Genomic DNA, 24,087 nt, shown 5'->3' on the forward strand with positions numbered 1-24,087 from the left:
CGCGCACCCCCGCCCCCGCCCGGGCTCCGGAAGCCCCGGCCCCTACCCCGGCCGCTGCTCGAGCTTTGGAGAGGCTGGTCCGCGGGGTGCAGAACGCGGTGGGGAGGAGAGCGCGCCGCGCGGGGCCGGGAGTATCTGCCGTCGCCGGCCCTTCGGGGCGCCTCGCTGGACACCCTGCCCGGAGCCCCCACGAGCGCGGCCCTATGGCGGCCGTGCGCGGGGCGTCCCTGCTCGGCTGCCTCTTGGCGCTGCTGGCCCTGTGTCCCGGGGGGCGCCCGCAGACAGTGCTGACTGACGATGAGATCGAGGAGTTCCTCGAGGGCTTCCTGTCCGAGCTGGAGCCCGAGCCCCAAGAGGAGGACTTAGAGCCCCCACCGCCCCCTGAGCCCACCCCACGTGTCCGCAAAGCCCAGGCGGGGGGCAAAAAGGCGGCGCGGCCGGGGGCGAAAGGAGAAGGTAAGAACCTGGTGTTGGGAGGCCCGCAGGGGGGCGCTTGGGGGCGCCCTGGACCTCAGGTGAGAATGGAGCGGCTCGGGCAGGGTCTGGACACCCCCTAGTTTGCCCAGCCTTGAGAACCGCTCGGTAATACACCAGCGTCTGCTGAGCCCGATGTTTTGCGGGATACGAGGGGAGGCGATCCAGGCTGGCTTATAGCTCTCTGGGCTTGGAGCCTCATGCAGCACAGGGGCAGGCACGCCTCTGGGGACCGGTGGCGTAGATAGTCCCAGGCCCCTTGAGGGTCTAGGCTTGAGCCAAATGGGGATGTTGCTCACCGCCCCCCGCCCCCCAGGTCTGTGCAATGTCGCAGCCCTGCTGTCCTAATGGGGTCACTCTGGCCTTCCCTTGGAGGGGACCCAGCAGTACCCTCCTGCCTTTGGTCTCCTACTCCAGGAGTGCAGAGGCAGGGGAGGGGATTGCAGAAGACACCCCCCCGCCCCAGGCTCCCAGGGGCAGTAGGTAGTCTTGGATTACTACGTGAGTTAAATGAGGTGATGCATCACCGAAGCATTTAACTGAAGGCCTCTTACATAATCAGTTGTCAATAAATCTTAGCTGTCTAAAGGATCTGTTTATCTGTCTCTCCCAGGAGACTCCAAGGCACCATCCATTTTTTCTGAGGTTCAGCGCGGGGGCGGGGGGGGGGCCTCCCCTGCAGTCTCAGCTCTAGATCTTTCTGGCTCCTCCCCCTACCCTCAGGGGCGGGTCCTGGAACCCACGTTGCCTCTTTAGAGCCCCTCCCCACCCTCAACCTGCTCCCATTCCAAGGTCTGTACTGGGCTCTGGGGTGTATTTGCAGCTCCTGCTCAGGGTCATGCTCAGGATCCTGGGAGGATTCCCACTGGGAGGCCCCATACCTGGACCCTACTCCTTCCCCAGCACTCTGAGTGAGGCCAGGGCAGCAGAGATGGAGAGCAGGCCCAAGCCCCCTCCTGCTGTCCCTCTGTCCTCTGTGAGGCCCCGGGACCCCCCGACTGGCCTCCTACCTGCCCTGCCCCCTTTGCTTCTTGCCAGGGAACAGTTCCTCTTCTTTGAGCTTTAAGACTCACCCAACGTCCCCCTTCCTTTGAAGCTGTTCTTGTCCCTGCAGGGAGGCTTCAGGGAGGGCCCTGGGTCCATTAATCCTCCTGAGTTAGTGAGGAATGAGGCTGCCGCCAACCCCTTGGACCACACACCTCCAGGGCTGGCTGGCTGGCCTGCTCTGGCCCCTCCCAGGCTGGTGAGTGGGCATGCAGTAAGAAGTGGGTTCCGAGGGGCCTGTGCTGAGGTTTTGGCAGTTGGGGAGCCAGGGCCTTCTCGTTGGGAATTGAGTGTCGCATGCTCTGTCCCCAGAGTGGCCATGATGTGGTGGTGAGAGTCCTAGACCAGGTTCAAATGCCAGCGCTGCCTCGTGGGCAAGCGTCTCAGCCTCAGTTCCCGGTCTGTATGAGGAGCTGACGAGAGCCCATGTGCCCAGGCTGTTGAGGCATGGAGGGGTTTCTGTTCATTTGACTTACTTCTGAATCTCCAACAGCACCTCTGGAAAAGCCTAAAGACAAAGGCAAGAAAGGGAAGAAGGACAAAGGCCCCAAACCAACCAAGCTGCCCTCAGATGGGTCCCCCAGGCCACCCAAGAAGCCCAAGGAGAAGCCACTCAAGGCCACCAAGAAGCCCAAGGAGAAGCCACCCAAGGCCACCAAGAAGCCTAAGGAGAAGCCACCCAAGGCCACAAAGAAGCCTAAGGAGAAGCCACCCAAGGCCACTAAGAAGCCTAAGGAGAAGCCACCCAAGGCCACCAAGAAGCCTAAGGAGAAGCCACCCAAAGCCACCAAGAGGCCCATAGCTGGGAAGAGGTCCCCCACCCCAACCCCCTCGGAGATCCTGGAGTGGCCACTGCCGCTGCCCTCCAGCCCTGGCCCCAGGAAGCTACCCCAGGAGGGAGGTGTGTACTAGGGCTCTTCCTACTAGTGGGGCTCTTCCTACTAGTAGGGCTCTGACCTACTGCTGGGCCGTGGGCAGGGTGGGGGTAAGATGGGTCCCTGGGCCACTGCTTCCTGCAGACTCTCAAGTTCCCCCACCAATGGGGGGCGGGGGAGGCCTCTGGGGCCTTGTTTCAATGAACTCTGGCAATCTGATGGGCGAGTTCCCTCAGTGCTGAGGCCCCTACTTGGTAAGGAGAGGCCTTGGTAGCCTTGTCTGTTGGGTTTGTTCTTCACTGCCCTGGGATCTATGTCCCCTGGCCCCACCCAGAACCATCCTCCCCATGTGTCTCTGGGGTCTGAGCCTGCAGGGCTCCCTCCTGCCTTCCAGGGGGTGGGTAACAGAAGCTAAGACATTGAGGCCCCCCTTCCTCTGCTGGGGTCTCTAAAGGTGACCAGGGAAGGCCTCCTGTCCACCTGCTCCCGGGGGTTCTGTGTTGCAGGTGGGGCCCTCCCAAGCCCCTGGCAGGGTCCGGGAGGAGAGGAGACCAGTCTGGTGTCGCAGGAGCACCAGCCTGGTGAGTGGCAGCAGCCGCCCTGGCCTCAGCACCGAGGGTGTCTCACTGCCCCAGTGTGCCTGGGACTGAGAAGTTTCCCAGGACTCAGGACTTTGGTCTAAAATCTGGACAGTCCCAGCCCACCGGGGCCACATAGTTAGGAGTAGTTAGTATCCTGGGCTTCCACGTGTGTCCTGGGTGGGTGGCTGCCGAGGCTCCTGAGTGGGCAGCGTGGGGGTGGCCTGGTCAGTGTGTGTCGTCAGCTAGGTAGCTGTGAGCGTTTTCCCCCTAGAGCTGGAGGAGGAGATGCCCACGCTGGACTATAATGACCAGATAGAGCGTGAGGACTACGAGGACTGTGAGTAGGATGCCACCACCTGGTGGGCCCCGCCTTGTGTCTGCATTGGGACCCCTGGCGGGACCTCTGACCTGGGGGCATCGGTGGCCTGCCTCAGCGCCCCTTCCTCCTCAGTTGAGTACATCCGGCGCCAGAAGAAGCCCAGGCCCCGGCCGAGCAGGAGGAGGCCCGAGAGGCCTGAGGTCCCTGAGGAAAAGACTGAACCGCCCCGGCTGGTGGTCGAGGGCCCAGAAGAGGGGATCGGTAGGACAGCTGCATCCTCCCTGGGGCCCAGGGTGGCAAGGCAGGAGAGATTGCTGGGCAGGAGGGCAGGGAGCTGGGGGTGGAGGGGGCTGGGCCTGTGGGCGTGGGGCTAGGGGTGGGGGACCCGAGGACTCTGAGCCCACCCTGCCCCGCGTATCCACAGAGCAGCCTCTGGAGCCCCCACAGCCCCCACCCAGACCTGACTATGGTGATGGCTATGTGATCCCCGACTACGATGACAGTGAGTGCCCAGGACCTGGCCGCTAGTCTGAGGGCGCAAGCATGACAGACGTCTGGGAGTCAGAGACTAGGCCATGGTGCCTGACTGGCTGTGGGGACTGTGCTGCCCCCTGCTGCCTGGCGTGCCCCCCAGCCTTTACCCCCAACCTGCTCTCTTCCCCCTTAGGGTGATCCTTTCCTGGCTACTGCCCTGGCTCCCGCCTTTGCTTTCACCGCCCTGGGGGTGTCCTGGGTCTGCAGAAGAACCCGCTCCTTGCCCCTACCTTCCCAGCACACTGCCCTGTTGATGTTCTGATACCTTCTGCTCTGTCGGGTTCCCCTGTAGGTGGGTCCCTCTGCTTTCCCTACCTTCCCAGGGCTGCAGGCCTTATCAGGTTCTCATCACTTCCCCTGCCCCAGGCTCCCCAAAGTGGCCAGGCCAACACTTCCTCAGATGGCTTCTGGTCAAAATGTTCCCCTCCTCCCCTCTGCCCAGCAAAGCCCTGACACTGTCGGTGGTGTGGCCCAGCCACCACTCCAGGCCTTCCCATGCCCCATGCCCGGCTCCCTCCAGCTTTGATCTCCCACCTTCCCAGGGCCAAACACCTGTGGGGCCAGGCTGCCCACCTTACTTGGGTCCTGCTCATTCCCACCTGTGTCAAGCCTGTTGCCCACCCTGGCCCCACTGCTCTTCTGCACCCCCCCACTCAGTCTGAGTCCCGTGAGACCGGGAGCCTGGCAGGCAGCGTGGCCGGGTGAGCCCAGGCGCTGGGGTCCTTCGCAGTGCCCCAGGCCGAGGACAAGGGGTGGGCATCCAGGGCCACTCTCAGTAGGCCTCTCCCTCCCACAGTGGACTACTACTACCGACCTCCTCAGCCTCGGAAGCCGGATGCCAAGCTGGACACAGATGAAGAGAAGGAGACGCTGAGTGAGTGGGATCAAACTCCTGTTCCCTGCCCCCCACCCCCATGCACCCCCCCCAGTCCCAAGGCTAAGCTGACAGGCCCTTCTCCCTTTCACCCTCAGAGAAACCCAAAAAGGAGGGCAGCAGCCCCAAGGAGGAGGAGACAGACGACAAGTGGGCTGTGGAGAAGGGCAAGGACCACAAAGGTGGGGGGGTGTGGTTGGGGGTGAGGGGTCCCTGTGGGGCTGAGGTCGGGGGGGGGTGCATCTGAACTCCTGGGTGTTCTGGGGCCCTTAGCAACACCCTCCCTTTGTTGCCCCACAGGGCCCCGGAAGGGCGAGGAGGAGGAGTGGGCTCCAGTGGAAAAAATCAGTGAGTCCCTCCTCCAGGGTGGGGCGCTGGGAGCCAGTGACCTGCCCAAGGTCAGAGTCCTGCAGCCCAGGTCTCAGTTCCCTGGTGGCCACTCCTGCACCACAAAACCCTTGCCTGCTCCTAAGTCCCGGGGGCTCTGGGAGCAGCCTCACTTGTGCAGACGCTTCCACCTGAGGTCTGGGCAGGCAGCTCTGAACCTGGGCTGCTAGGGCAGGGCAGAGCTCCCTGGGGCCCTGGAGCTTTGGTGGGTGTGGTGGAGGGAGGACGGGGCCTTGGGGTGGCCGAGCAAGAGACCCCCGTCTCTGAGGAGGACATCTGTGACCTCTAGCTAAGCATGTTCTCCGGGGGTGGTCTCCCAGCCATTTCACATGAGCCTTGTGCCTCCTCAGAGCTGGGCACTGTTGGCCCATTCTCCAGATGAGGAGGCTGAGGCCTGGGAAGTGAAGGGACAGGCTGGGAATTGAGAGCACATCTGGGGTGGGCTGGGCCAGCAGGGCATCAGGGGGCTGGGGGCTCCGCCGCCCACTGGTCCAGCGGGCACTGTCCGGCTGAGGTCTGCCTTCCTCCTCCTTGATGCAGCAGGTGTGGGCCCTGGGGCTCCTGGATTCTAGGTATGGTGGAGGGAGGGGTGGAGTCAACGGGCCTGCAGCCTGGGGTGCCGTGTCCCCAGAATGCCCCCCCGTTGGGATGGAGTCACACCGCGTTGAAGACAACCAGATCCGTGCCTCCTCCATGCTGCGGCACGGCCTGGGGGCACAGCGTGGCCGGCTCAACATGCAGGTGGGCATCCTAGTAGCCTCTCCTAGCCTGGGCCGGGACCCCCCCGCCCCCACTCAGGCTCCCTGCCCACTCCCTGCAGGCAGGGGCTGACGAAGATGACTACTACGACGGGGCGTGGTGTGCTGAGGATGATGGGCAGACACAGTGGATCGAGGTGGACACCAGGAGGACCACCAGGTTCACCGGCGTCATCACCCAAGGCCGTGATTCCAGCATCCAGTACGCTGCTGAGGGGGAGGGGGGCCCTCCAGGCCCCACGTGAATCCCACTTGGGACATCCCATTGGGCTGGGCCTAGCCAGGGAAGGCCCCTAGAGATAAGTCAGGGGCAGATACTGCACCACTGCTCCCCAGCCCTGTCAAGTTGAAGCTGTTTCCAGATGAGCAAACAAGGTTAGAGGGAGTGAGTGGCCTGCCCGGGTTTCCTGGTGGCCAGTCCACACACTGCGAGACCCCGTCTAGCTCCAGCAGAGGAGGGGCCTGAGCCCTCTGATGCCCGGGTAGTGAGGTATGGCCTCGCTCTGACTGGCACGTCCACTCTGCCTACAGCGACGACTTTGTGACCACTTTCTTTGTGGGGTTCAGCAATGACAGCCACACGTGGACGATGTACAGCAACGGTTATGAGGAAATGGTGGGCGCCTCCTCCCGGAGCCCAGCTCTGTCCCATGGTCTGCAGCCAAGTGGGTGGCTGTCCTCTGAGGCTCTGCCTGTCCCCAGACCTTCCATGGGAACGTGGACAAGGACACGCCGGTGCAGAGCGAGTTCCCGGAGCCGGTGGTGGCCCGCTTTATCCGCATCTACCCGCTTACCTGGAATGGCAGCCTCTGCATGCGCTTGGAGGTGCTGGGCTGCCCCCTGGCCCGTGAGTGCTGGATGAGGGTGGGACGGGGCTCAGAGGAGGAAGGAACAGTGCAGGGGAGAGGGGGCCTGAAGGCAGCTGGCTGCTCGGCCCACCCCCGTCTCCCCAACCCCCTACAGCTGTCTACAGCTACTATGTGCAGAATGAGGTGGTGGCCACTGACAACTTGGACTTCCGCCACCACAGCTACAAGGACATGCGCCAGGTGGGGAGGACCCTTCCTCTGGGCTCGGGAGTGTGGTTTTTGTTCAGGGGCTGCCTTAGGGCTTCTGGGGGGGTGGCGGGGTACTTCTGCCCAGCACTCAGTGATCACTACACCCATCACCAGGGTTGAGCCATGTGACCCTGGTGATCCCCAAGAGGGAAGCTGCCAGTCCCTCGCGTGAGGACTGAGGAGCGGCCCAGGGGCTCCCCAGGGCCCTCTCCACTTAGTGCTAGCACCTCGGAGTGGACCTGAGAGGTGCTGGGGTCACCTGCACGGCCCCTCCTGCCCCTTCCTCTGGAGGTTCTTAAAGCAGAAGCCCCTCCCCAAGACAGTGGGAGTGGCTGGGGCCCACTGGGTTGGGGTGGGCTCTTATTATCGGCCCCCACATACCCCCGGCAGCTGATGAAGGCGGTGAACGAAGAGTGCCCCACCATCACCCGCACATACAGCCTGGGCAAGAGCTCACGCGGGCTGAAGATCTACGCCATGGAGATCTCGGACAACCCTGGCGAGCATGAGCTGGGTGAGCAGGAGGGGGACACTGTCCCGGCACCATCCCTGCCCTCCACGGAGCCCTCAGAGGCTGAAATACGTGTTGCCAGGGTCCTATCCTCGCTTCGCCTCCTCCATGTGGTCGAGTCAGGCAGGAAGGACATGGCTTGCCCCTCCCACCTGTGCTCAGCTGAGCTGTCTCCTGGGTCCTTCAGTGCCTGGGTCTGTCTGTCTGGGCCCTGCAAGCCTCTACTCCTCCCCCTGCGCCACCCACCATGCCTCCCTCCCTCAGACCACCAGCCTCGGTGGCTGGGTGCCTGCTGAGGCTCCTGCCTTGCAGGGGAGCCCGAGTTCCGCTACACAGCCGGGATCCACGGCAATGAGGTGCTGGGCCGGGAGCTGCTGCTACAGCTCATGCAGTACATGTGCCGCGAGTACCGTGATGGGAACCCACGGGTGCGCAGCCTGGTGCACGACACGCGCATCCACCTGGTACCCTCGTTGAACCCTGATGGCTACGAGGTCGCCGCACAGATGGTGGGTAGGTGGGGCAGACAGCGAGGGCAGGGCTGCAGGTGGGCAGCAGGCCCTGACTGGCTGGTTCCTTGCAGGGCTCAGAATTTGGGAACTGGGCGCTGGGGCTCTGGACCGAGGAGGGCTTTGACATCTTTGAGGACTTCCCAGATCTCAACTCTGTGCTGTGGGGTGCCGAGGAGAGGAAATGGGTCCCCTACCGTGTCCCCAACAACAACCTGCCCATTCCTGAGCGCTACCTCTCCCCAGATGCCACGGTGAGGCTGCAGCAGAGCCCTGGGGTCCTGGCCAGGCTCAGAGTTCTGGACTGAATTCAGGGTAGCTGGTGGGCGGCTGAACTCTAGGTGCTCAGGCTCGGAGGGCTGGGGGTGAACCCCAGTTGTCTGCCATCTGCCCATTGCAGAGGGGCATGGAGGCAGGTGCCTGGTGACTCAGAGCTGCAGCCCTGGCCTCACGTGTCCCCAATGGCGGCCCACAGGTGTCCATGGAGGTCCGGGCCATCATCTCCTGGATGGAGAAGAATCCCTTTGTGCTGGGGGCGAACCTGAACGGTGGCGAGCGGCTCGTGTCCTACCCCTATGACATGGCCCGAACACCAACCCAGGAGCAGCTGCTGGCCGCAGCCATGGCGGCTGCCCGGGGAGAAGACGAGGATGAGGCATCTGAGGCCCAGGAGACCCCAGACCATGCCATCTTCCGCTGGCTGGCCATCTCCTTTGCCTCCACGCACCTCACCATGACTGAGCCCTACCGGGGAGGGTGCCAGGCCCAGGACTACACCAACGGCAGGGGCATCGTCAATGGGGCCAAGTGGAACCCCAGATCGGGGAGTGAGTGAGGCCTGGGGGGTGTGAGGGGAGACAGGGTACAGGTGGGGTGGTGACTGTGCTTGTCTGTCCCTGCCCCAGCTATCAATGACTTCAGTTACCTGCACACCAACTGCCTGGAGCTCTCCATATACCTGGGCTGCGACAAGTTCCCCCATGAGAGCGAGCTGCCCCGGGAGTGGGAGAACAACAAGGAAGCCCTGCTCACCTTCATGGAGCAGGTGGGTGCTGCGGGCGGAGGCATCATGGAGAGGAAGGACAAGGGCTGGGCCAGCGCCTACGTGGTCCACGGAGGCCGTCGCCACAGCGTAAGCAGCAGCCCCGCTGGTCCCCGCCCTGTAGGTTCACCGCGGCATTAAAGGGGTGGTGACGGACGAGCAAGGCATCCCTATTGCCAACGCCACCATCTCCGTGAGCGGCATCAACCACGGTGTGAAGACAGGTACGCTTGTGCACACCCTGTACCCCACCTTCCCCTAGGGGCCCACTTTGTCTTCCTGAGCGGCAGAGGACTGGCAGAGCAGGCCTGGGGGAGGGCTCACAGGGGGAGCGGGCCTCAGGCGCTCTGGGACAGCACACTGGTCCTTGCTCTGCAGCACAAGGGGGCGATTACTGGCGCATCCTGAACCCAGGCGAGTACCGTGTGACAGCCCACGCTGAGGGCTACACCCCAAGCTCCAAGACTTGCAACGTAGACTATGACATCGGGGCCACCCAGTGCAACTTTGTACTTTCACGCTCCAACTGGAAGCGCATCCGGGAGATCATGGCCATGAACGGGAACCGGCCCATCCCCCGCATCGACCCGTCCCGCCCCATGACCCCCCAGCAGCGGATGATGCAGCGTCGTCGCCTGCAGTACCGCCTGAGAATGCGCGAGCAAATGCGTCTGCGCCGCCTCAATGCGACAGCGACCACGACCGTGACCACGGCCGCGGGCCCAACCCCCTCCACCGCCCTGCCCCCCAGCTCTGCTCCAGAGCCCAGAAACACCTCACCCCCAACCACTGGCAGCTGGGAGGAGCTGGAAACCGAGACCTACACAGAGGTGGTGACAGAACTTGGGACCGAGTTCACCCTTGAGGAAGAGCTGGCCACAGGCCCAGAGTTCCCCTTCACAACGGCTGAGACCTACACTGTGAACTTTGGGGACTTCTGAGGGCAGGGCAGCAGCACTGCCTGAGCCCACCAGCTCACCAGCCTCCAGCACGGTGTGGGCCTGGCTAGGAATTACGCAGCCTCCTCTGGGGGGCTGTCCTGCCCTCTGAGGGGGCCAGAATGTGACTGAGACCTAACAATCAGTCTGTACACAGGCTGCCAGGCACCTCTGGGTCCCCGCCCCGGCCTAGACAGCAAGGTGCTGCGGGTTAGGGTGGACATGGGTCGGAGCGGGTAGAAGGAGTGGACAGCAGACCTAGTCCCCCAGCCTGGCCCTTCCAATAAAACACGCTCCCACAGCAGATGGCTCCCTCACCTCTGAAAGGCTGGAGGAGGGAATGGGGAAGTGGGGGCTTCCTGGGGAGGGCAGAGCCTTGCATTCACCTTGTGGGTTCCCTCCAGGGCAGTTCCCCTAGCCAGAGAGAGCCCACTCTGCACGTTCTGAGTCAGCCCAGAAGCCTGAGGCGCGGGAAGCAACGTTCAGGATTTATTTACAAGGTGAAGGCCTCTCGTCAGGGTGGCCCTGGCAGGTCAGGGCCGCAGGTCTGGGCCTCCCAGGTCCTCTGCATCCTCTGCCCCAAAGCCTGAGAAGCTGATGGGCTGGCAGACCAGGCTGCGCAGGTTTACAAGGCAGGCGGTCTGTGTGGCACTGAAGTCAGGGACAGCCACCAGCAGCACGGTCTGGTCCTCGGGGCCTAGAAGGAAGCCACGTGAGAACCCACCTTAGGTGCATCCTTTTCCAGGGCAAGTCGCTGGAGGTGCACAGGGACCCCATCAGGGCACAATGGGGACAGCTGGGGACACAGAAGCTCTTTGGACAGAAACGCAAAGGGCTGGGAGCAGCTCAAGGCTGATGGCACCACAGCCCAGAGAGCTGCCTGACCACCACATGGCCGTGCAATTCCAGCCCTGCTCCGGGCATAGCCAGCTGGCTGTGCCTGAGCTGTCTGCAATTCCATTACAGCCCTGCAAGCAACCAACAGCCACTCTGGAGACCCTGGTGTCCACCCCGCATGGTGGCTGGGGATCCCATAGGGCAGGTCTTCTCAGTTGCGGGCCGGGCTCACAGAGGACATTTACCTCGGATGACTTTGGAGCCAAAGCTGGGGGTGTTGCCACAAAAGTAAACGTGAGGACACTCGGGAATGATGAAGGGGTCTGTTTTGTAGAAAGGGTAGCAGCCTGGAGGAAAAGAAGGGTTTTCTCATCACTGCCGTTTGGGACTGGAGAGTCCTATGGTACAGCCATTGACAGCACCCCGGGCCTCTACCTGCCAGATGCCACAGCACCCCAAATGATGACAACAAGAACGTCTCCAGACACTGCTACGTGATCCCGGGGAGACCAAGGAGGGGGAGGTCAAGACTGGTCAATGAGCTCTACCTGCCTTTGCCCCTAGGGGTGAGCACTGGTTGCACGGCCGTGCTCTGACTGGCCCCAACTTCCAACATGTTCCCAAGTCCTTCAGCACTGAGCAGGGCCTTGCCATGGACAGAATACAGACTCCAGAGTAGCTTCCAGGACAAGTAGCAAGTTTCTGACCGTCTCCATAGCCAGGTCAGGGCAAGGCTAGCGCCTGCAGATCAGGGCCAGACAGCCCTTGGAATATGAACGGGGCCTTTTACCAGTCCCCCTGGCCTTTTGGTCCCACTGTGGGGCGAGCGCCATTACCTAGGGTGTCAGGGGCTGTGGGGCTGACATGACGGACTCGCAGGGTCCACTCTAGGATCTCCAGGTGATCCTCCATGCTGCTGTACCGGAAGATGTCACTCACGTTCTGTCCTGATGTCCCCAGGAATCTGCAAGGCAAGGCTCACTGAGCCTCAGCCTGGGGAGGCAGCCACCACTGGTCCATGCCCAGGATCACAGTGGGTCCTGAGGACCCCTCCACCCCACAGGCTTATGGGGGGGGGCTCATGCTAGGCGGCGTCCCCAGGCTGGTCCTGCTACCCTGCCACTTCCACCCGACCCACTGCTACCCTTCACTGTTCCACCTGTGGCCAAAGGTCAGAGGTTCAGACTGAAGCTGCTCCGGTACCTGACTCCATCGATGGTGGCCTGGTAGGGGTTGGTGACCAGCTGGAGTGTGGAATAGGCAGTGGCCAGGGGGAACATGCATGGGTGCAGGGGCTGCTGGGGCAGCGTGTAGTTGGTCGGGTCGAATTCACCAGGCATCACGTCCACAGGCACCGAGGCCTAGCAGGACAGAAAGTGTAGGAGAGGCCGGCAGGGGGGCACCTGTCATGCTCGGGTGACTCAGTCTCCCTTTCCCTGCCCACCCCATGTATCTAACTGCAGCCCCACAGACCAACGGCTGCCCCCGTGCCAGGCTCAGACCGACTGCCGTCTCCACCCTGCATCCCCGCCCCCACCCCAAGCTCGCTCACACTCAGTTGCAGGAGAATCTCATCCAGCATCTTGACGGCCTCCACGCTGGCTGCCTGGGTTTTCTTGGTGAGGTACTTGGCCTGTAGGGAGAAGCAGAGGAGGTACAGTGGGGCCTCAAGTGGGGCTGAGGCAAAGGCGGTCCCAGGGCCTGTGCACCCTGCAACTCCTCCTAGCCAATGCCCCGAGGGGCCTTGGTGTAACTACAGGTGCTGCGCCCTAGGGCTGCACCACCCCAGGTCCCTGATGCTCAGCGTCCCCGGGGTCTCGCTCAGGGTGGGCTCAGTACCTTATTGATGGAGTCTCTGCTCTGGGTGTTCTGGCTGAGGAGGTTCCCAGCCAGGACGACCCGGGAGATGTGGGCGGCGCTGCACTGCTCCCCTTCATCCCCGAGCTGTCCCGTCACCACATCCACCAGCAGCTGGGTGCCCAGCAGGCTCTCACCACCGCCTCCGCCCAGACCCAGACCGGACACCAGCAGCACAAACCTGCAGGAGAAGCTGGGTAAGGGGTGCAAAAGAAGCAGGCTGCGCTCCAGGCTGGGGATGCGCTAGCCCCCAGCAGAGCTCCTTCACCGGAGAGCAGGGAGCTCGCGCGTGGTCAGACTGCAGGGCGGCCGTCAGGAAAGGCAGTGTGAGGCAGCACAGCCACTGACAGGGTCTCTGCTTCAGGCCCCCCGAGTGCCCGCTCCTCACCTGTCTGTGTCTAGGGGGGCCACTGCCTTCTGAGGAGCGAGGTCGGCAAAGCAGTGATCCTGCACCAGGAACTTTCCATCATCTCCCACGGAGCCAAACACAGCCAGAACCATGCCTGGGGAGCAATGGTGTCAAGTCTCGAGGGGAGGCCGGGGGGCACTGCCCCTCCTTCCGTTCACCCAGGTGGGCAGAACCAGCCAGTTCTCCTGCCGCACTGGTGAATATGCCCTCAGAACGCCATGAACTGCCTTGCTGGTGTGGGTCTCTCACCTAGGCCTCTCCTGCCTGAAGCCAGCAGGTTGCTCCAACGGTAAACACAGGGCCCTCCACCATGCCCCCGATGTGACCACAGAAGAGGGACCCCAACACACCCTGGCCTGCTCTCACCTGTAACCAGCTTCTGCACCTCAATATTGCCTTTCAGTTTGATTCGCTGCAATTCATCTTCCAAGACCAGCTCATCGTCTGGGTGGATGTATTTGCTCCGAGAAGGCTGAGGGAGTAGGTTGTGCTGGCATGTGAAGGTGAGAGGGGGTCTTAGGCCAGAGCCCATCAGGGACCTGTGCCATGAACACGATGGCACTGCAGCCAACTCCCCGGAGCCCACCTTCTCTGGACCTCCCTCCCTCCCAAGGCCAGTCCAAGCCCCTGGGTCCAGGCCATAGGTCTGAGGTGAAGCTCTGTTTGCAGAGCCAAGGACACATCAGTGGCCCACAGGGACTTTCTCCAGGGAGGCAAGCCTCCACTCTCCCCGTCACCCCCGACTCTGGGCCTCACCTCCTCGCTGACTTCCCGCAGGATGGAGGGCTGAAGCTGCATGGCCTTGAAGAGGGTCCCCACCACACAGCACTCCTCGCCGGGCTGCAGCTCGCACAGCTTCCTCACCCTGACTCCACTGCCTGGGCACAGGGACACACCTCAGAGAGCAGCCCCTCTCTGCCCTGATGGCCCCCAGGGAGGCCCTACCACAGAGCACTGTGGCCCAGGGGCCTTGTCCTTAACCCAGGGAAGAGAACGTCAAGGACAAGGGAACAACAGCCTCCTCCCTGCAGCTACAGGTGATGGCACAGGGGGACAGAGGCGCTCTGGATGTGCTGGGCCACGGGGAGACAGAGGCGCTCTGGATGTGCTGGGCCACGGGGGGACAGAGGCGCTCTGGATGTGCTGGGCCACGGGGGGACAGAGGCGCTCTGGATGTGCTGGGCCACGGGGACAGAGGCACTGTGGATGTGCTGGGCCACAAGAGGACAGAGGCGCTGTGGATGTGCCAGGCCACGGGGACAGAGGCGCTCTGGATGTGCAAGCGTCCTTCTGAGGGAAAGGCAGAGGGAGACAGACATGCAGAGTAGAGGCCACGTGACCATGGAGCAGAGCTTGGAATGAGGTGGCCACAAGCCCAGGACTCCCGGGCAGAGCTGCAAGAGGCAAGGGGAGGATTCCCACCTAGAGCCTCCGAGGGACTTCTGGCCTCCAGAACTGTGGAGTAAATTTGTTTTACCACCCAGTCATGCTAAGTTGTTACAGCAACCACAGACTGGAACTAACGCATAGTGCTACTCCGCTTACCCCGCTTGGAAAGAGATGTACTGCTAGGTCTCAGCAAAGCCCTGCCCTAAAAATAGTACAGTTTCTTTTAAGAGTTTGGTTTCTTCCACCAACCAATGCCTTGTCCTGTAAGGTCACAGATACCTGAAATATAAAACTTCATATTCCTATCCCCCTGTTCCTGTGGAGCCAGCTGCCTGGTTAGTCCAATGCCTCATCCCTTCTTTGTGATGTCGGCAAAGGACTCTCAGCAGCGTCCTGAGTGAGATCTTTGGGGGACAGGAGAACATGTAGACTCAGGATGTTCTGAAAGAAAGGCATGGAGGAATGTGGTGTGCAGGAGTGGGGGTGGAGGAGCGCAGTGTGCAGGAGTGGGGGTGGAGGAGTGCAGTGTGCAGGAGTCGGGGTGGAGGAGCGTGGTGTGCAGGATTGGGGCATGGGGGAGAGTGATGTGCAGGATTAGGAGGTGGGGGAGCATGTGTGCTGAAGAGCAGGGGGTGGAAGAGGGGCATGTGCAGGGGTGGAGTCTTCAGTGCTTGTTGACTTGGTAGAGGAAAGAGAAAGGAATAAGCTTTCGGAAGGTCTCCAAAGCCTGCAGATAAAGCTTAGGTTGCGGAGACATATGTAGGTGCTGAACTAGCCCTTTCTTAGTGAACTGTGTCCAGCATAATCCCATCTTCTCATGCCCTGATATAACCGAGTCCATTCCACAGACCTCTGCACGGGGGAGTGGCGGGAGAAATTCAACACCCGGTAAGGAGGCACCAGCACAGGAGAGAAATGTCAGACCCCTAACTCCACAGATCCCCAAAATATCCAAACCGTGTTGACCACTATTCTGCTCCAGGTGGCCGTGTGCTGAGCACTTCACATGTTGTCACTCACGTAACATTCAAACGATGCGAAGAGTGGGTATTTACTCCCATTACCCAGCTGAAGACACCCTAGTACCTGACAGCGGGGCCACATTCAGTCCAGTCTGGGTTGTACCAACATATCACAGTGGACAAAAGGCCAAGCCTTGCCCTCACTGAGCTTAGTCTAAGAGGGAGAGAGACCAGAAAGTCAATAAATGAGTAATTAGCTGCTGTGACAAATGCCACAAGCAAACAGGAATTGAGCAAAGAGAAAGGCCCTCATCATAACGTATTGATTGAGAGGGTCCTCTCAAAGCCCGTGATATTTAAGCCAAGATCCTAGGATAAGAACCAACCCTGGGAAGACGAGGAAGAGCATACCAGGCAGAAAGAAAAGCCAATGGCAAGTGACGGGAGTAATGTGTTCTGGGGCAGGCTGAGCCTGTAAGGAAGCCAGGCCCCATGGAGAAGTGTTGGGGTGACGCCGCACTAGCTGGTGACCTGTGGATGCAGGACACGCTGCACTGCCGTCTCCCCACCATCGAGTCTGCCAGCCAGAGCTCCACTGCTAAGTGAGGACAGCAGCACTGGAAGTGGAGGACAGGGGAGCCTTGTTAGGTAGACGTGGAAAGTGTAACAGCACTCTCGCCTGCGGCAAAGTAGAAAACAAAATGTCCCCAAAGAATGTGATGATCTAGCTAGGCAATTTTTAAGTCAAGTGATTAGGGTGTCACATGGCTTCTTGCACCTGGCTGTAAGAAAACGCGAGTCTGACCAACTTGGTGTAAGCTGAGATTATCCGCCAAGTTTGGCACTGGGGATAATAAAAATTAATCAGACATTCAGCCTACACAAATCTGTTTAAAAACATAGTAGGAGACGAATTTGAAAACTACATGGAAAACTACCCTCATGCACCTCACCCGAAAATAAAAGTGGGGGATGGGGTTCCTGCTTCACCACCAAGAGTAACCCAACTGCAGGAGACATGACCAAGGAAGAAATGGAGAAGATAAAAGATTCAAGTCCCTCAGGCCAGTCTGTCAGGAAAGACAGAAGAGCAGTTCCAAGGGACAGGAGATTCCTATGCCCAAACGCGGGAGACGCGAGAAGCAGACAGAGGTGGTAAGTGAAAACAGAGGACTCTGGGGAAGAGGCAATCTCCTTGGGAATGGGTGGGCCGCTCCTTCCTCTTCCTCAGCATGGTGTGGTCCATCACACCACATCACAAGGGCTCGAGATCACATCAGCAACGACCCACACTGAAGGTAGGAGCCATTTCCCTATGCTGAGGAAACGATCATCCTCACAACTCAACTAAGCCCTGACTTCACCGGCCTCTGAACTCCACCTTAATTTGCAAACCCAAAGATTATTTGATTTAACCCATCCCCCCATCACCTCATGAAAAAACTGAGGCATTAAGAGGTTAGGAAACTTTCCTAACACTACCCATTGCCGTTGAGTCAATTCTGACTCATAGAACCCTACAGGACAAAGTAGAATTGCCCCACAGGGTTTCCAAGGCTGTAATCTTTATGGACGCAGACAGCCACATCTTTCTCCCAAGGAGTGGCTGGTGGGTTTGAACCGCCGACCTTTTGTTAGCAACAAGTGCTTAACCACTGTGCCACCAGGCTTCCTTTCCTAAGGTTAAGTGGGATAAATTAATGTTCTAGTTCTGCCACTTCTCTTGCACAGTATTTCTAGAAACCCCAGGTGCTTTCTGGGTGGTGGTGGGGGAAGCATCTCCCAAACTTGTCACTTACCCCAGTGCTGCTGGGCCCGGCTTTCGAGGAAGGGTCTCATCTGGATGAGGCGAGTGGCATAAATGTGGGCATACTGCCGGCTGAAGCTGCGCTCCCCAAGCCGGAAGGGCTGCGAGGAGTTGGTGTAGGCCACCACGGGCACCCGGGCAAAGGTGGGTGTGTTGGCTGACAGTGGAGACAGCAGGGTGGGGACCCTCTGGGCAGCCTGCTCGGAGAACATGGTCATGCTCCCGCCTCGTCTGATCCGGGCCGCCGCTGCCCCCAAGCTGACAGGGGGTCCTGCAAGGACACAAGTGGATTCCTGCAACCCCTTCTTATCCCCAGAGCAGCAGCGTCCCTGGTGTATCTAAACCAAGCTGATCTCACTGCAGCCAAAGGGCACCGGTAAAGAAGGGAACCAGCTGTGGTTGGCACCTAGAAATTTATTATGTCTAGATATGTGTCGGGCCCTATAACCCTCATCCAAAACGGGCAAAAGGAAAGCTAGGAGTGCTTCTCCCTGAATAGAGCTCCGGGCCTCTCCCCGAACCCAACTCAGGATTGCTCCATATCTGCACCGGGACCCCTGAAGGAACCCCTGATCTACCTACCCCACTCCCCAAGGCCCACCCCAACTCAGGGCAGGAGGCTAACTTTTTGTTAAATAAGTCTACCATAAAATAATATAATCAGTAAGTCCATTATTAAATACTACAACATAACTCAGTTACTCCGCTGCTCAAAACTGTCCAAAGGTTCTCCCTTTCTCTGAATAAACACAAGTCCTTCCATGGCCTATGGGAGCGGCCCCACTGCCCTGTTTGTCCTCACTCCCATCTCCTACCACTTTCCCCCTCCCTGCTCATCCACTCTACCCCACTGGCCTTCCTCGTACTCCCTGGACGCTCCAAGACACTCAGCCTCAGGCCTCTGCACCCCGATTCCTGCATCTAGACGGCTCTTCTCCCACACAGCTACACCGCTCAACTGCTCCCCCTCTCCAAGTCAGCTCAAATGTCACCTGTGTGGGGCCTCCCCTGATTATCTGATTTACAACTGCAACCCTCCCCTGGAACTTCTGCCTCTCCAATTTTTATTTTTTTCCATAGCATTTGCCATCTAAAAAAAAAAAAAAGCTATATATTTACACTTGTTTCCTGTTTCCCTCCTCATGTAAGCTCCATAAGGGCAGAGATTTTTGTATGTTTTATTCCTGGTGGTATTCCCAGCACCTAGAACTGTGCTGTCTGATGCAGTGGTCACTAGCCACATGGGCCTGAATACTAAGCACCTGAAATGTGGTGAGCTTGAACTGAGATGTGCTGTAAGTGAAAACACACACTGGATTTCAAAGACTCAGCGCAAAGAGTATCTCAGTAATTTATTTACGTAAATGTTGAAATGACAAGTTTGGTTATACTGGGTCAAATAAAAAAAAGTTATTAAAATTCACTTCATCTACCTTTTTTTAAAATATAGCTATTAGAAAATTTTAAATTACGTAAGTGGTTTGGATTCTATTTGACAGCTCTGGTCTAGAACCTAGACTGGAAATATTTGTTGAAAGAATGAATGAAACTGCATTAACTTTAAAGCCAAATGTGTACAATGCAGGCAGCAGCCAAGGCCATACTGAGTCACGGACACACAGGAGATGGAAACCAGCCCTGTCCTATCACAGCCTCACTGGGTGGGGTCTTGTGGTAGGCCTAACCTCCACCTGCTTTGGTGTACCCCTAACATACAAAGACAAGTAAGACCACCTCTGTCCAGCTGTCTACCTGTTTGTGCTAGAGGGGAACATGAAGCTGTACCATAGGATAAACTTGCCACATCTTTCTTTCTTCATAGTTGTTATTGTTAGGTGCCATTGAGTTGGTTCCGACCCATAGGACCCTATGTACAACAGAATGAAACACTGCCCGGTCCTGCACCATCCTCACAATCCTTGTTATGTTTCAGCCCACTGTTGCAGCCACTGTGTCAATCCATCTCATTGAGGGTCTTCCTCTTTTTTGCTGACCCTCTACTTTACCAAGCATGGTTGTCCTTCTCCAGGGACTGAACCCTCCTGATAACATGTCCAAAGTATGTGAAATGTACTTTCTCACCATCTTGGCTTCTAAGGATAATGGATATTTGCAGCTGTTTCTTCTCATCTTGAGTTGTGCAACACTAGCAAATGAAGGTCCCGAAAGCTTGACTCCATCCATGTTGTTAAGGTCTACTACTCTGAGGACGCAGCTCTTTTCCAGTCATATTTTGAGTGCCTTCCAACCTGAGGGGTTCATCTTCAGGCACTATATCAGACAATGTTCCACTGCTATTCATAAGGTTTTCACTGGCTAATTCTCTTCAGGAGTAGACTGCTCAGTGCTTCTTCCTAGTCTGTCTTAGTATGAAAGCTCAGTTGAAACCTGTTGGCCATGGATGACCCTACTGGTATTTGAACACCCGTGTCATAGCTTCCAGCATCACAGCAACACGCAAGCCTCCACTCCACAATACGACAAACTGAAAGATGCGCGGGGGTTCTTTACAGTAGATAATGTAAAATACTTCATACTAAACGTGCTGGAATGCAAAGTTTAAGCCAGCAAGATAAATCTACCTCTACTTCTGGAGATGCCTGGGAGAAAAGTGTAAGTCTCTACTTCTGGAGATGCTTGGGAGAAAAGTCGAAGTGTGAACAGCCTGGTAGGAGAGGGGCACTAAGGTCTTCCCGGTCCTCTCGCCCACCATCCCCTACCCCGACCACGCCCACTTCCTGGCCCAGACATGCAAAGTTAACTAGTTCCACCTCATACCCTCGATGGTGGGGAGATGGCAGCACAGCGTGTCGTGCATCCACAGGTCACCAGCTAGTGCAGCGTCACCCCAACACACACACCCACACCCCTGAAGCTTAGAACGAGTCTGCCACCCCGTCGAGAAGCCACACACACACACACACACACACACACACCAACCTGGGTTCCTCAAACTCGAGTTCAAACAAAAGCTGCTTCCTGAGCGCTAGCTACTGCCGAGCCCAAACTCCAGAGTGAGGATTCGAACCGGCAGCCTCGCGGAGGGCGCACGCGCCCTCAGCCCCGGCAGGTTGCCGAGCAGCCGCCAGGCCCGCCTGGGTCCGGGTCTCAAACTGGCCGGTGCAGCCTGGAGACACCGCGCCTACGCAGGTCCGCGAGGCTAAACGGCAGACACAAGGCGCGAAACACGAACGCGCAGCCGTTTCCCGCGCTTCGTGGACCCACAGGAAGACTACTCACCTCACCGCGCACCGCACCGCCCCTCGCCGCGCGCCGCGTCCGGCCAGCTGCCGCGCACCGCCCCGCCTCTCACCGCGCGCACGGCACTAGGACGCTGCGCGAGCGTGGCGCCACGCCCCCGTTCGCGGGTCGACACGGGGCGGGGCCGGTGTCGTCAGAACGAGGCGTATGCGTGGATATGGCGGTCGTTGGCTTAGGGCACACATGTTGGCCGAGCTGCGTGGCGGATGTAGGTTTACTGCGTCGCCTCGGCTTGGCCAGCGCAAAGGCCCCACCCTGTGATCATCATGTTTTCTGGATAGTTGGTTGCTCTTCCCCTGGCCCAGAATCCGAGCCGGGCTCCCCGGTGATGACTCATACGTCCCTGCTGAGAAACGGAGTTTTAATTCTGGTGGAATCCAGAAATCTGGGGTTCGTGGACGTTTAGGTGACCACCCACCCAAGCTTTCGCCCTGAGTTGATCTTTGAACGTTGAGTCTTGAAAGTACTAGTTTCCTGAAGTCACATTTAAGTCAAACAATGGCCTAGATTAATTAGTAAAGAATATTTTGCCTTAGGCAGTGTGCTCTTTGAAAGAAATTTTGTGCAGTTTCAACAAACTCTGAAGGTCAGACTAGAGCTATGTTTTAGGGTAAATCAGTAGTTGTTTTTATTGTGCTTCAAGACAGTGCTGAATGAAATCCTTCCTGACCACAAATTATTTTTTTTACACTTCTAGGACTTCTTCCATGACAATGTTGGTAAGATGGGGTATAATGAGAATCTTTGGAAGGTCTTTCTTCTTTGGAACATTTTTGACTCTCTAGTAGAAATGTTACCTCGATTTGCGAGTCATATATTAAATTTCAATCAATTTCTATAATTGGCTTAATGGGATTTTTATTTTAACAGAAACTTGGCGTCAGAAGTGAGACCTCAAAGACATCTTCCCATGTCCCTGAATCCTCAAGAGGGAATCAGGAGCTGAACCCATAGAGCATATCTTTTTGCTCTCTGCTTCTCTCTGGTCTGTTCAGACGTATGGTAAGAACTCTCAGGTCTTGAGCTCCCCGAAGCTCCTTAAATAAAGTTAATTTGAAATTTTAAGAGACTAGGTCTCTATCCAGCAGAATGAACTGCCCAAAAACCAAACCCATTGCCATCTAGTTGATTCTGACTCATAGTGACCCTATAGGACAGAGCAGAACTGCCCCATAGGGTTTCCAAGGCTGTATATCCACGGAAGCAGACTGCCACATTTTTCTCCTGAGGAGTGGCTGGTAGGTTCGAACCGCTGACCTTTTGGTGGCAGCTGAGCACTTAACCACTGCACCACCAAAACTGAACTAGGTTCATAAAAATTGAAACTAGGTTTCATACAGTTGTTACAGAGGAATCTTAGAGCCTTTTTAAACCACAAAAATCAGTGGGCATGAGTTGAGCACTTAAGGGCATCTAGGGCACTTGCCACCAACAGAAAGACACTCATGTGAGGATAAGCTGGGCATGAGATGGGCATAGTGACATTAGGCTGCCTGCCATCCACAAAAAAACTCATGCAATGAAGGAACACTGTAAAACTAAACACTCACCAAAGCCTGCAACTGACTCCCTACTAGAAATTTTATGTGGCTCTGGGAAACCAAAGTTTCAACTGAAGGAAGTAGGATCCTCAGCATATAAGAAAAGTGAGCTCGGAGCTCCTCCCTATTGGGACGCTGGTTTGGGGTTCATGTTCAAAAATGCTATTAACCAATTGTTTCTGAAAAATGGACTGAATATAATTGAGGTAATTTGGAATTTCAGTGGCCACTTTGGGGAAATAGGTTCCCATCTGCTCTTTTTTCTTCCACTTTGGGAAAACGAGTTCCCGTTTGCTTTGTCCTTTTCCTCTTTGGGGAACTTTTGTTTGGTGCGCAGGTTTCGTTATTGCTTTCTATTTGTATTGTTTGAACACTGTCCTTGAACTGGGTCCAAGAGAAATCAGAATGGGTTTGATAAAGAAAATTGGACTGAGTCTGACAGACCTCAGGTAGCTTTTAAAAATGAGTTCAGCTGAGTCAAAAGGGTCTGGGGTGTTAAAAAATTTTAAAATTATGAATCTAGATCCTGTTTTTTTCTGTTGAAATATGTTGACCTTTCCGAAGAAAACTTGGAGTTACTGTATCAATTTTAGGAAACTGTGTTCCCAGTTTGCTTTGTTTTGTAGTGTTTAAAAGTGTGGTGCTCTCTAAAATTGAGTATTGTCATTAAAAAGGAAACTCAGAGTAGAAAACAGGTATCTAGGCTATATATAAGCCTGATTGTTTGAGCCAGCTCACAGACTGGTGAGTTTGTGATTCTTCTATCTTGTTTTTATCCAAAGAGCTTTGGCTTTGATCTAGAGAGAGCTTCTATCCAGGCTTTATCACCTGCTGTCAGGTAGAGTGGCCAAGGCTGACTTTGCCAGCTTGCATGAGGTCGTTTTAATTCTCAGTTCTTTCCTCTTCAGAAAAACAGCTTCCTATGTATGCCTATCTTTCTAAATGACATAATTTCAGTAAGGATGATTTGGGCCTTCAGTAGCTACTTTGAGAAACTTTTTAATATAAATGGGTTCATTTGAGAAGTGTACTGAATAAAGGATAGATTATTTATTTTGATTGTTTAATGAGGACTCAAAAAGACAAAAATTATTCTAAATTGCTTCTGTAAAATATTCTTTAAAGGGTGCAGAAGATAGGGTTGTGAAAATGTATTGTTTTCCTACCTCCGGATGGTATTATCAAATTAGATTATTTTATTCTTTCAAAGAGCTTTATTCTGACAGGTTTAGAGATAAATAAGTGCTTCTGTAAATTGAATAGTCCTAATATTCCCAGGAATTAATGAAAGTGAATTTGTTCTAACAAAGTTTTTATGTTTTGTAGTATGTTGACTTAAAGGCAGTTTCAAAGATCTTTTCAAGGGGCTTGGGCTAGATTGAATATGCAGGATGTGTTTTGGTAAGGGAAAAAGGGCTAAGATTAGATTAAGAAGTACAGGATAAGATAAAGGAAAAGTTTGGGACAAACTTTATTTCAACAGTAATTATGTTTTATGGTATATAGGCTTGAATATCCAAAATCTTTAGGTAACTTACTGATATTAAATTAATAGATATATGTTTTTTAATTTTAAATCTTTTTTATTGTGCATTAGGGGAAAGTTTACAGAGGAAATTAGATTCCCGTTTGATAGTGCGTACAAAAAGTGTTTCATGGCCTTGCCTTTATTCCCCACAATGTGTCAGTACTCTCTCCATTTCTGCCCTGGACTGCTGTTACTTTCATCCTGATTTTCTTCCCCTTTCTGCCTTCTCATTTTTGTTTCTGGGCAAATATTGCCCTTTTAGTCTTATATAATTAATTGTTCTAAGGAGCATGTTCCTATTGGTGTTATTGTTTATTTTGGAGGGCTTGTCTGTTGTTTGGGTGGAAGGTAGTCTCTGGGAATGGCTTCAGTTCTAGGTCAGAAGGGTGTCTTAGGGCCATAGTCTTGGAGTTTCTCCAGTCTGTCAGACTGGTAAGTCTGGTCTTTCTTTGTGAACTTGATTTTTTGTTCTACATTTTTCTCCTGCTCTGTCCAGGACCCTGTGTTGTGATGCCAGTCAGAAAGGTTGGTAGTGGTAGCTGGGCCCCATCTAGTTCTTCTGGTCTTGGGGTTGTGTAGGCTGTGGTTCATG

General features: G+C 56.4%; 2 protein-coding genes across 2 annotated transcripts; one reads left to right on the forward strand and one right to left on the reverse strand.

Annotated features, from left to right (window-relative positions):
* Positions 1–203: 203 nt before the first annotated feature.
* On the forward strand, positions 204–9,907 carry AEBP1 (AE binding protein 1). Its single transcript, XM_004386089.1, has 22 exons — positions 204–456; positions 2,012–2,246; positions 2,313–2,419; positions 2,900–2,974; positions 3,246–3,311; positions 3,426–3,554; positions 3,718–3,795; positions 4,624–4,701; positions 4,800–4,883; positions 5,002–5,049; positions 5,720–5,829; positions 5,909–6,048; positions 6,378–6,462; positions 6,549–6,693; positions 6,810–6,895; positions 7,295–7,418; positions 7,728–7,924; positions 7,999–8,178; positions 8,400–8,751; positions 8,830–8,969; positions 9,091–9,190; positions 9,345–9,907. The coding sequence occupies exons 1-22, from the start codon at positions 204–206 to the stop codon at positions 9,905–9,907; spliced, it is 3,375 nt and encodes a 1,124-aa protein (XP_004386146.1).
* A 529-nt stretch (positions 9,908–10,436) lies between these two features.
* POLD2 (DNA polymerase delta 2, accessory subunit) lies at positions 10,437–17,544 on the reverse strand. Its single transcript, XM_004386090.1, has 10 exons — positions 17,158–17,544; positions 13,764–13,885; positions 13,374–13,497; positions 12,987–13,101; positions 12,581–12,779; positions 12,294–12,374; positions 11,945–12,102; positions 11,578–11,705; positions 10,987–11,088; positions 10,437–10,601 (listed from the first exon to the last, which is right to left on the reverse strand). Exons 1-10 carry the CDS (start codon positions 17,381–17,383, stop codon positions 10,438–10,440), a joined length of 1,419 nt encoding a protein of 472 aa, XP_004386147.1. The 5' UTR covers positions 17,384–17,544; the 3' UTR covers position 10,437.
* Between the last annotated feature and the right edge of the window lie 6,543 nt (positions 17,545–24,087).

Source organism: Trichechus manatus, unplaced genomic scaffold, assembly GCF_000243295.1.
Source record: "Trichechus manatus latirostris isolate Lorelei unplaced genomic scaffold, TriManLat1.0 scaffold00155, whole genome shotgun sequence".
NCBI classification, from domain to species: Eukaryota; Metazoa; Chordata; class Mammalia; order Sirenia; family Trichechidae; genus Trichechus; species Trichechus manatus.

What these genes read in the sequence shown, in the direction of transcription:
- AEBP1 (XM_004386089.1), top strand. Translation starts at nt 204, where the DNA reads ATGGCGGCCGTGCGCGGGGCGTCCCTGCTCGGCTGCCTCTTGGCGCTG. An exon ending in GCCGGGGGCGAAAGGAGAAG is followed by an intron (nt 457 to 2,011) that starts GTAAGAACCTGG and finishes AATCTCCAACAG; the next exon opens with CACCTCTGGAAAAGCCTAAA. An exon ending in TGCTCACCTTCATGGAGCAG is followed by an intron (nt 8,970 to 9,090) that starts GTGGGTGCTGCG and finishes CCCGCCCTGTAG; the next exon opens with GTTCACCGCGGCATTAAAGG.
- POLD2 (XM_004386090.1), bottom strand. Translation starts at nt 17,383, where the DNA reads ATGACCATGTTCTCCGAGCAGGCTGCCCAGAGGGTCCCCACCCTGCTG. An exon ending in GCAGAGACTCCATCAATAAG is followed by an intron (nt 12,375 to 12,580) that starts GTACTGAGCCCA and finishes TTCTCCCTACAG; the next exon opens with GCCAAGTACCTCACCAAGAA. An exon ending in TGGCTCCAAAGTCATCCGAG is followed by an intron (nt 10,602 to 10,986) that starts GTAAATGTCCTC and finishes GCTTCCTTCTAG; the next exon opens with GCCCCGAGGACCAGACCGTG.